The sequence below is a fragment of the Protopterus annectens genome, chromosome 1.part1, assembly GCF_019279795.1.
Source record: "Protopterus annectens isolate FY-2018-M chromosome 1.part1, PAN1.0, whole genome shotgun sequence".
Lineage (NCBI taxonomy): Eukaryota > Metazoa > Chordata > Ceratodontiformes > Protopteridae > Protopterus > Protopterus annectens.
Window position 1 is genome coordinate 180,485,211 of NC_056726.1, and position 12,616 is coordinate 180,497,826.

The following is a 12,616-nucleotide window of genomic DNA, read 5'->3' on the forward strand; positions in this document are numbered from 1 at the left end:
TTTACGCTTCAGTGACATTTGCCCTTCGGTCGCTGAACTATTTGGCATATTTTACTAGGTTGCAAAGGGATTTGATCAAAAACTTTCAACTTCTGTTTCAGGAACCACTTATACTGAGGCCCAGTCATCTGTGGCTTCTCAGATGGCTGCCCTCCAGTTTATCTCAAATTCATCCATGAGGCTCATTTTGCATTTAGCCAAAGGTACCTCAAGAGCAGTGGGTTCAGGCATGTCTATTAAAAGTCATGCCTGGATGCACTTTTGTGATTTTGCAGAACCCTTCAAGTCTTCGTTCATCAGTTCTTCTTTTCACAGCACTTCCTTGTTTCGTCCCAAAGTGAAGGACACATTATCCAGGTGAGAGAAGGATGGAAAGACCCTCTCTGCAGTTGGTGTACATTTTTCGACCCCTCAAAGGTCCGTATCTAGGAATCGATGAGATGGTCAGGGGTTCCGAGATTCTTTCTCTGATAGACCCTATCAGTGCACCTGAAATAAGGCCCGATTGTTCACCTCTGGAGGCAATCGGGTTGTTGACCATCCCTGCACTAGATAGCCTGGCTAGACATAACAATAGATACTTGTGTGCAGAGCATTATTTCCAGAGATTATGTAATACCCTTTTTACTTCTACCCCCAACTCTACGAAAAATTCCCGAAGTTTCACTCAGTCAGAGGAAGGAAGCAGCAGCACAAATACAAAAGCTGCTACAAAAAGAGTCATCCAAGAGGTCCTACCAGACCAGATAGATTCCAGAACTTACTCAAGTTTCATTTTAGTGCCAAAGAAAACTGGGGACTGGAGACCAGTTTTGGATCTCAGCAACTTGAACAAGTTAGATTGACACATAAAGTTTTGGATGGCCACTGTTTAGTCCATTCTCCTTTTTCTGGGCAAGGATGATTGGATGTGCACAGTACAACTTCAGGATACTTACTATCACATAAAGATGAACAGACAGTCCAGAAGGTATTAACACTTTTGGCTGGGAGCCAGTCATTGCCAGTTTAGAGCTCTGCTCCTTGGCCTTACTACAGCCCATAGGGTGTTTATCAGCTATATGGCAGTAGTGGCAGCATACTTCAGACTGCAAGGATGCCAGGTGTTTCCATATCTAGACGACTTGCTCATTAAAACCCCAATCAGGTGTCTATTAATAAGGGCAAGAAATAAGGTACTGCAGATTTGCTCTCATCTGGGGATAACCATAAATTACGATGAGTCTCGCCTACAACCAACTCAAAACTTGGAAATCATAGGAGCATTTTTCAACACAAAATTAGTGATAGCTTCTGTTTCTCTCTCAATAGTACAGACTATCAGACTGCAAGTCAGGAAAATAATTTGCAGTACCAAAATTTCAGCCTGCTTGGTCCTTCAAGCTCTAAGGTCAGTGTCAGTGGCAATAATCTTCGTACCGCTAGCCAGATTTCATATGAGAATTCTTCAATGGGTGTTATCAACACAGTGGTCTATTCTTTATCAGCACATGTCAGCACAGATAAGGATCACTCAGGCATGCAGGAGGGATCCCCAGGTGGTGGATTCTATTAGATCAGGTTCTACAAGACCTTCTCCTTCAGCCCAAGGTCATAGTGACCACGGACGCTTCCCAGTAGGGGTGTGGGGCACTTTCTGGAGAAAACAGTCCAAGGCACTTTGCCCCCGGACAGGCCAACTTGCATATCAGTGTCCTAGAGATGAGAGCAGTGCTTTTAGTATTGCAGGCCTTCCAGGATGCTCTCCCTTCAGGGACAATTGCAGTTCAGAAAGGCAATATGTCAGTAGTTTGGTACATCAACAAACAAGGAGGGACCAGATCATTCCCCTTATGTCGAGAAGCATTCAGAATGTAGCACTGGGCAATCTCATCCAACGTCTTTCTCATAGCAATGCACATTCTGGGAAAAGTCCAGTGTGATAGCAGACAAATTGAGCAGGTCTATTTTTATACCTCACCAGTGGTCCCCCAACAGTATGGGACCAGCCTTGCTGTGATCTTTTTGCTTCTCCCCTAAACAACAAGTGTAGCAGCTACTTTGCCTAATCCGCGTACAGAGGAAATCACTGAGGGATGCTCTACTTCAAGATTGGCCTCTGCTTCATGCCTATCCATCAATTAAATTAATTTGAAATTTCTACAGAAAGTTGGCAGGTTGAAGAGCAAAGTCATCTTTATTGCACCTAAATGGCCTTGACAGGCTTGGTTCCCCTTCCCATGGCCTCATCTACTTTACAAACCTTGGATTCTGGATCTGATTCCAGACCTTCTGCCTCACCAGACAGACATGATTCAGCCAGACATCTCAAACCTCAAGCTTACAGCCTGGTTTCTCCAATTCCAGTAATAACCAGACAACCTATGCTCTCTTCACCTGTCTGCCATATCCATTTATCTTCCCATAAACCCTCGACACAAAAACTCTATTCATGTAAATTGAAAAGATTTGCTTACTGGGCAGAACAAAATCATGTCAATCCTTTCTCAGCTCCAATTCATAACATACTTGAATTTTTAATGTTACTTTTCAAAGAATGGGAGAGCTCCTCTACCATTAAGGTTCAGTTAGCAACAATATATAATTTTCATATTGGATTTGAAAGTTATTCAGTAGCTTCTGCTAAACTGTACAAAGCCTTTTTAAGAGGCAGTCTTCTTTTGAGATCACTGTTTAAAGACCCTACTCAACATGGGATCTGAACTTGGTACTGCACGCGTTAATACATTCCCCCTTTGAACCAGCAGTAAAATATGACCATAAGTTTCTTACTTGGAAAATGGTCTTTTTAGTAGCCATTACTTCAGCTAGAAGAGTTTCAGAAATTCAAGCTTTGTCTTCAAAATCTCCCTACTTGATTTTTCATAAAGATAAAGTTACTTTGTGAACCAATGCATTCTTTCTTCCAAGGTGGTGTCAGAATCCAATATCAATCAGTTCATTAATTTGACAATATTCTTTCCTAAATTTGCAAACAAAAGGTGAATATGTGTTGCATTTATTGGAAGTTCACAGACAGTTATGTTTTTATCTACATAGGACAAAAGGTATCAGTAAGACAGACAATTGTTGGTTTTCTTTACTGATTTGAAATAGGGTAAACCAACAGCAAAAGTAACTTTAGCCAGCTGGCTGGCCGACTGACTGTATTTCATTTATCTTTGACAAATTGGGTCTTATCTTAACTAAACCAGTATGAGTCCATTCATTTAGGTCCATGGCAACTTCTTCAGTTTTTCTATCCAGGTTTTCCATGGAAGATATTTGTGCAGCAGCAACTTGGGCAACTCCTCATACCGTTATTACTCATTACAAAATAGAGCTGGCCTCAAAGGGTAGAGCATCTTTTGGTTCTACTGTGCTCAGGAATATCCTTCCTTAGAGTCCAACCAGGATTTTAGGTAGCTGGGGACTCAGTCCCAACAGTTGAAGATAGAATGAAAATTGACCTTATTAGATAAATAAGTTATGCACTTACCATAACTTTCCATGTGTGTTGTCCATTTTCATTCTTCCTCAACTTCCTGCCCACCAACCCCCATCCTTTGTTTCTACAACCTTCTGGAAGAATGAGATATTATAAGGACACCACTGTCCTTCTGATTGAGCTCCTGATATATATATTTTTTTCTGTATAGAACACATACATTTTTAAGTATCTCTATAAATGCATGTTAACAGATATTTTTGTGGTGAAATCAGCAAGCAAGATCTGAGGTATGTTTGGGGTTTCTGCATTATGGGTAAGGGAGAAACTCGAGAGCTGTTTGGTTACCATGAGCTTTAGTTATAGCCAAGTCTGATCCTAGGATCAAATCCAAACCCCAACAGTTGAGGAAGAATGAAAATGGACAACACAGATGGAATGTTATGGCGAGTATAACTTCTTTCTGATGTAATTTTAAATCATTACTGGTGGCATATAGCTCTGATTTTGTTAGTCCTTAGTTATTAAGCCATATTATATGGGTGGGTCCTGCATACATAAACTGTCAGAAATTACATTTCTTTGCTCATCCTCCAGTTCACTGCTGATTACTCTTTTGTTTCATATAGAGGTCACAGGATTAAATTTCTTATTTTATTTAATGCCTTACATATAGACTTCACTACGCCACTCATTGATGTTGACCCATTTGAGAATTCTAATGCCATAGTACATACTAATGTTTGCTAATTGTGATAATGACAGATTTCATCAGTCTTGCTTTATTTTTATTTTATTCTTAAATTCTTCTTGTGTCCCTTTTATCAAATATTACAGTAATATATTACCTTATTTGTTATGTATATGAGTTCTAACAAATTTGTTACTTTAACTATTTTCATTGTTTGTGTTAATGTTCTATTTTGTATTTTTAGTAGAAATGATCCTAGGTTTAGGTTCAATAAGCAGTTTGAAATAGTAAATTTTACTACAAAAAATGTGATGCATTTAGATGGCATGTGTCCTGGAATGTTAGTTAGTGAATGTATTTGAAAAGCTCTGTCATTAAGTAGTTTATCTTCTGTGTTACTGTATGTTACCTCTCAGTAATTCATCATCTGACATGAGATCCTTCTGAATGAACTTGTTTAGCATGCTTTGGTTGTCAGTAGTTTCTACACTGTTTCTGTTTTAGACAACTCAAGATTAAGTGCTATACTGCTTATAGCATTTTTTTTCTCTTCTTAGGTTGTATTTCGAGGAGGAGAAGGGGCTTTACAAGTTCTACCTCCCTTGGTAGATGTCATACCTGAAGCAAGATTGAATTTAGTTATCTATTACCTGAGGCAAGGTAGGAATTGTTGCATTTGTATTGCTGCAATGAATCTTTACCAGGTATAGGAGCAGGATTGCAGAACTGTGTCCAGTCAAAATAAGTGCATATAAAAATTCATATGGCATAGAATATCAGAATTTGCGCTTTAAATAAACTACTGGTTGTTGACACATCTGCAGAGACATTGTTGTGGAGTTTAAAAGAAGTAAAAGAAGTAGCAGTGTAAATAGCTGTGTCAGCCACACAGATGTCACACGCACACAGACACACACACACGCACACACACACATATATATATCCTGCGGAAAATACGGCCCAGACCGCAGAATCCTTTATAAACGCATTCTATGAACACCTTCAGGAATACATGGATCATGCAATCCCGAATAAAACCAAGACCCAGTCCTCCAAAGGCAGACGTCCTGTCTGGTGGACCCCAGCCATAAACAAACTATACAATAGAAGGAGGAAGCTACTACATGATAGAGCAAAATCCCAAAAAGGGAAGGCATCTCTGATCAGTATTAGCAAAAAACTACGGGCACTCATAAAATCGTCTAAGGCCAGCTTCGAGAGAAAAATTGCACAGGACACTAAGGATAATCACAAGGCTTTCTTTAGTTATGTTAGGAACCTGGGTGGGAATTCCCAGATATGCTCAGAATTAGTCCAAAATGACAAAAAATACACCGAGCCCACAGACATTGCCAACATCCTAGCTGATAGGTTCAGTGCAAACTTCTCCCCACCAAAAGGGCAAATATCTATCCCAACAGAGTGCTGCCCCCTGACATCTCAGATGCTCAGGTAAGAGCCACCCTCTCCAAAGCAAAAACACAGCATCAATGGGACCAGATGGTGTCCCAGGCTGCGTCCTACATGAACTCCAAGAAGAGCTAAACCCAAACATAAAACTACTGTTCAATCTTAGCCTTACTACAGGATATGTACCCAAAGAGTGGCGACAGCAACAGTGGTCCCTCTCCACAAAGGTGGTGCCTCAACGGATCCTGGAAACTATCGCCCCATAAGCCTGACTAGCTTGGTCTGCAAAGCTATGGAAAGGATCATCATGGACCTCATAAATAAAGATATTGGGGACCTACAGACACTGGATCCTACCCAGTTTGGCTTTGTTAAGGGCAGATCCTACCTCTTAAACCTGGTCGATTTCTTTGAAACAGTCACCAAGGCCATTGACGAGGGGAAGGTGGTACACACAGCCTACCTGGACCTCGCAAAACCTTCGATACAATACCCCACTCGGGCATTATAGATAAGCTCACCAGCTTAAATATAAACCCCTATGTCACTAGATGGGTTGCAAACTGGCTCAAGGACAGAACCCACATGGTTAGAATTGCTGGAGCCATGTCAGACTCCAAACCAGTTACAAGTGGCGTCCCACAAGGCTCAGTCCTGGGACCTCTCTTGTTCGGTATATATTTCTCGGTGGTACAGGCCAACACGGAAGGACTGTGGCTGACCAAGTTCGCAGATGACTGCAAACTGGGCACCATAATCAACTCTCCAGCCGACACAAGCATCCTCCAAAAGGGCCTCATAGAAACAGACAACTGGTGCCAGAGCCATGACCTCAAGCTAAATGACAAAAAGTGTATAGTCATCCCCTTTGGCAAAAACAAAGTGCCCACAAATTACCACATAGGTGGTAATCCATTAAGTACAGAAGAAGTCATTAGGGACGTGGGGACCCAAGTTGATAGCAATCTCTCATTTGACAACCACGTGGCCAAAGTGGTTAGAAAAACATTTTATATAGCCCACCTAATCATGAAGGGATTCACATCTAGATCAGGGGAGGTCATCATGCCTCTTTACTCATCCCTCATCAGGCCCATAATTGAGTACAATGCCCCTTTTGGGATGTACCTTACCAGACACCTGCAGCAACTGGAAAGACCCCAAAAGTACCTCACCAAGAGGATCAAAGGGCTCAAACAGATGCCATATGCTGCCTGGTTAAAAAACTCCAGCTCTACTCAGTGGCATACCGCCTGCTCAGAGGCGATCTGTGCCTGACGTATAAAGCCATGTCCAACCCAGAATTAATGGACATGCTGCACCTCAGAAAATCTAAATCCCATCGAGCCACGCTACGAGAGACTTGAACCTCAGCACTGAAATAAATAGGACATGCTGGAGGGACAGATTCATAACCCAGAGGCTCCCTTCACTCTGGAATAAAATCCCAGTCCAGATTAGGCAGAGTCCCACATTGACTCTCTTCAAGAGGAATCTTGATGAGTGGATGGGAGATCGTAGGTTTACCCCGGCTATCACTTCTGTGTCACTGTTAGACAGAGGCACAGTATACTAACCTCAAAAAAAGGCATAGCAAAATTAATTTAAAATGGGTGGCGAAAGCCAAACATACTCTGGCTAGGCTTATAAATGCCCTAGGGCAGATAGCCTAGTATGAACCTATGAACCTATGAAATAAGGGTAGAACTTGGCTAGGTTTGTTCAGGCCCTAGGGCTATTAACCTAGTAACTTCCTGTGATCTTGTGATCCCAAGATTAAGACATACTGCAGTGTTAGTAATCAGAAATTAAACCTTGTTTTAATAGTCTTGCTGTCTCTCCCTAGCCTTTTATTCCCACTGGCAGAGAAGGTCTGGCTGATGCCTCCTCAGATCAGCAAACTAGGTGATGCTTGTGGCTTTACCACCCTGGCAAATGAGCCCTAGGATTCAGCCTTATACAGCAGACCCATATAGCTGTCCTCTAGCAACCACTCCCTGTGGTGCCTGTAAACAGGTGCAGAAATATTGTAGTCTCCATGTTGCACCAGGCAGGAGCTCTACCATCGTCTGATCTTGTTGAGGTGCTGTCAACTCACCAGGTCAGATTCAGGAGTTAAAATGATAGCTGGGACATGATGCTTCATGCTGCTGACACAATATGACTGTTTTTTACAGGCAGCACAGTAGAGTGATACCCATGTTCATGAATGGCAGTGCACTGCATGTGCACAGTACTGTGGACCAGGGTGACAGCTGTGCCACAAAGACACGTGCGCAAGCACGCACACACACACACACACACACACACACACACACACACACACACACACATACACTCACACCCTACTTGATTTACATACTTGTGCACAGTCACAACAGGCAGCTGGATAGAGGGATGGCCTTGGCCATTGCTGTACTGCAAAGTGGTAGTGGTAAACACAGGGCATAGAAAACAGGTAGGAAATTTTGCAATGCTGGGGTCACCTCCAAACTGCAAAGCCACAGGGAGCAGGCAGAAGAGTCACAGTTCCCTTGGCATGGGAAACAGCTATCCATGGCCCATTGTCCAACCATAGCAGGATGTAGTCTTTGGGAGGAACAACTGCCCCAGCCATGGAAAAAAGGCATGACAGCTGACCTTTCTGTAAGTGCTGAGGACTGAGGTAGAAACCTAGGAAGTTATGGTGCATACCAGCATGGAATGGATGCTCGGCCGACAGTTCTACAGGCAAGAACTTTGCACTAGATACTGTAATGAGGGGCAGCATATGTAGACCATATGCCCATATATAACATACTCTAGCACACTGTTGCAGCAATTATTTCATTCCATTGCATTGCATAAGGTAGTACCTACCACAGGGGTTGTGGAGGTTGTCTGACATGGATATTCCTATGTACACACACTCTCCGACACCTGTGTGTTCTCAGAGGTATACTGGAGTTGTCATGGCACTGAAAGAATGGCAGCACACTGAGAAATTTATACCTCAGGAGACATACAATTTGCTGCTATCCCTGCAGTAGGCGTATCCTGAAGAAGGATAAGACAGATGAGGCCTTCAGGGACTAGAAGTGGCAGAAAATGGTGCAGTAAATAAATGCTGTTAGCAGACACAAACATACAGTGCTCTAGGTACATTGGAGGATGTCTGACATGATCTTGCATTGCAAAGAACAGAGCACAAGATGTAACTGCTACTACATCTGCTACTAGGAAATGCTTTGACAGGGCATCATCAGCTAACAGAGATGGATTAGTTTCTAATAACATTTGGTGGTGAAACTGACAAGACTCCAATTACAGGTGATGAATTGGATGTGGGAGCCAGACTGGTCAAGACTGCCCAAGTTTCTGTTGGGGATGCCCAGTTGAGTCATGACAAATATCAGTCATGTAGCATATCAGTAGCTCTTCCATGTGGTGTACACAGATTTCACCATGTGCTTTACTGTCAGTTCTGAACATCTATAGCACATGTGAAGGCTGCCTGCATTTCTGTGGAGATACTGCAGATGAGTTGTGTGGCATGTCATTGAAGCCAACACTGGTGAACACTTTGCACAGTATACTCTCATATAGCATACTGCATTTCTGTTACCCAGCCATGCATCCTGCACTAACAGATATGCATATGCTCATAGCCTGCCTATATTCCTGATATGTAGCTGTCTACCTGATGCACAGTGTTGGTGGTCACACAGACATACCAGTTTATGCATGGTTAAGTTGTCTGTATGCTTTCATAGGATCCACTGGGAGAGGATCCAGCAGTACAGCACTGCACATGCTTAAGGTCAACAAGCTTGTAGGGGCTACTGCTGATGGCACTGTGCACATGACTGACTCAGAAGACACAGTGACACTGTTTGCTACACTAACAATGGAGGAAATATTTCCCTCCCCCTCAGTTGAAGTCTGCAGGGGCCCAGGATGACCATCCTCTTCCATCATCCTTGTTTAATGAAGGATATCCTATCATGTGTATCCAGCACATTATACATAGGCAGCAGAAACACCACCAGCATCCCCTGGTTGCACAACCTCCAAAGCGTACACTCACAGATGCACAACTTCCAAGGTGCACACTCATGGCATTGGAGAGAGTGAGAGAAAGAGAGAGAGAGGGGCAGGCCCAGTGGTGCCCATTGCTGACCACATGGTTGGTGATTACATGGTACTGGGATTAGTATAGGTGTCTGTGAAGATATGTGATGGCTGCCAGCCTTGCCAGATAAAATTTTATAGATAATTTTGTCATTTGTAAATATTTGTATAAGCCACAGGTTTGTTCTCTTAAATGGAAGAACATGGTGTTAAATGTTGAACTTTAAAAATGTAACCACATTGCACTCTGCTGGAGGAAAGCTGATATGTCAAGCATTGTAAAATTGTTTGATCTCAAAACTCAGAGCAGAGATGTCTGGATGAAGGAATTCTTGCTATTGTTTTGACACCAGAGTTAATTGCTAGAATTTGCATGCATAATGTCTTTTATTGCTGTAGCTTCCTGACCAGGTGCAATATCAGAAGAAGGGCTGCTAAACTATGAGTTTTTGTTAGCCTGGGAACCAGAGGAAAAATGATGTAATCTGAAATGAGTCAGGAGTACTGTGTTATCAATTTAAGGACAGAGAGAGAGACTCTGCATTTTGCATTTGTCTTTAGAACATCCAACTCACCAGCACTCTGCCTGTGTCTGATGTAAGTAGGATCTTAGACTTTAGTGTCTCTCTTAAAAATAACTAGGAAATAGGAAGATTAGACTAGTTGCTTTCTGTATTGATGTCAGAACTATTCTACTGTATTATTTTAAGCATTTTCCTGTGATCTCTGAACTCTTGACTAGCACAGTGTAGTAAGAAGTATTGTCCTCTGTTCTTTATTATGTATTATTAAATATTTTTAAATTAAATATTTTAGATAATTTAAGCTCTAGAGTGCATTGCATGTATGTAGTGATACTGTCCAAGCCACCCCAAATAAGCCTTGCTGTTTGTCACATTTACCATTTGGATAATAATATTGGACAGTAATAATTGGACACCCTTTGATAAGATCCTTATTAGTAGCTGATATTAGTGGTTGGAGGTGGTGATTACTACCTTATAGCCTGACAAGAAGGGGCATAGCTGGAGAGGCTGTGCCAGCCTTCCCCAGGAGTGCCTGTGTGCTTGTATATAACTAATATATTAAAGTGTGTGTGTGTGTCAGCTACTTGGGCAGGGAACTCAAAGCATTGGTTGGACAGAGAGAGAGTGCTGGAGGTTTTAGCTTGATCACTAGGCTGAGATCTGGACCCTATAGCTGGGCCATTGGGGAGTCTTATTGGGGATCTGGAGAGAAAGGGAGAAACCAGCCCCAGACTGACTGTGATCTCTGTGTAGTCTTAAGGGAAATTGTACTTTACTGTATGTGTATTTGTTATCTTTCCCAATGTGGATGCTCCTCATTGGTTTTAGTGGTGAGGATTGAGGCTCCTTGATTGCTGGGCCAGTGCACGGGCATCACATATTAATTGGTGGCAGTGGTGGGATATCGACACCACATATTAATTGATTGGCACATACTAACTGGCTTGTAGTGGTGTGGATAGTGAATTCTTGTAGCTTGTGTACAGTGATCACTGAAGGTGCTTTTGTACTCCAAATCAGCCACGCAATGAATATTCAGAGTTCAGATCAGAATTGTTTTATTTCTTTTGTAAGCTTAGTTAGTCGGGGAGAGCAGGCAAGCATGTCAGCAGAGAAGTATGGAAAGCTGACAAGGAGCCAGTTGGCTGAGATGTGCCAGGCTAAAGGACTGGTGCAGGGAAACCTGACTAAGGCAGACATGATTGCAGCTTTGGTCACAGCTGCATCAAAAAACAGCAACCAGGAGGATGATCAGACTGGCCATGGAGAAGTACAACACTCGGGGAATGGACAGCTCAACCTTTGTGCAGAGGACTTAAAAATCCATCTTGAGCCAAAGAGACTTGAGTTGGTGGCCAGGCGTTTGGAAATGGAATCTGTGGAAAAGGAGCAACAGAGGCAGCATGAAAAGGAGATGCTTACTCTTCGCCAGAGTCATGGAGGTAATGGTGAAGTGAGTAACTGGACCCCAGAAGTACAACAGGTCAGTAAATTTCTTCGACAGTTTACAGAGGGGGATAATTTTATTCATATGTTTGAGAGGGTATGTAAACAGTGTGATGTTGACCAAAGGCTCTGGGTATGGTTCCTGACCCCCTTACTAAATGGTAAAGCTGTAACTATTTTGTCCAAAATGTCTGATGTTGACTATTTTGATTATACTGTTGTTAAGAATTGCTTGTTAGAATGTTTTAAGCTAAGACCTGAAACTTATAGGAAAAAGTTTCGTGAGCATAGACACAAGGCAGATGAAAGTGTGTGTAAATATGTTGCTGAACTTAGCACTTATTTTCATAGGTGGGTGAGTGGATGTCAGGTCACCACTTTTGAAGGGCTATGTGACCTTTTGGTGAGGGAGCAAGCCTGTAGCACTTTGCCTGAGGACATGAGGATCTGGTTAGCTGATAGACAATGTGCTATTTCAGAGGAGTTTGGGAAGAAGGGAGACCTGTTCCTAGCAAGCAGGGCATCCCTGCACAGGAAAGGGACCCCCAGTACTGCTCATGGGTTAAAGGAACTCATGATGGGCAGCCCAGACTGCCCCAACAGAATCTGCCAGTAGCAGGGAAAGCCACTAGTCAAGGTACACTTCCAGGACCTAGGGTTAAATGCCAATAGTAGGTTGTCTTGAGACAACAGGCGTACTGAACTACCATCCTGCAGATGTCCTGATAAGGAAGGAATGCAGTTACACACAGTCAGGCTTTGGGACAAGCATGTAGGTCTGGTAGCCTGGGGGAGACCCAGACAGACAACATACTTGCAGCCAGGACTGGTGAGGTGGTTACTTCAGGGAGGAAGCTACACTGTAGCAGTAAGACTGAAGGTGAGCCACAGCTGCTTGTGGGTACTGATGTTCCCTTGGACAGAGTGACTGCAAAGGTAGAGGTCAGTAGTAGTACCCAGGCTGACAGTGAGGCACTGCTGTCAGAGGATGCCAGCCTTCCTGTG

At 42.8% G+C, this 12,616-nt stretch overlaps 1 protein-coding gene across 1 annotated transcript in view; it reads left to right on the plus strand.

Annotated features, from left to right (window-relative positions):
* Positions 1-12,616, plus strand: part of TTC26 (tetratricopeptide repeat domain 26) — a 2,373,990-nt gene that overhangs the window by 958,811 nt on the left and 1,402,563 nt on the right. Inside the window, exon 9 of the mRNA XM_044073993.1 lies at positions 4,676-4,778. Coding sequence (XP_043929928.1) covers positions 4,676-4,778 — 103 coding nt within the window. The remainder of the gene's footprint in view (positions 1-4,675; positions 4,779-12,616) is intronic.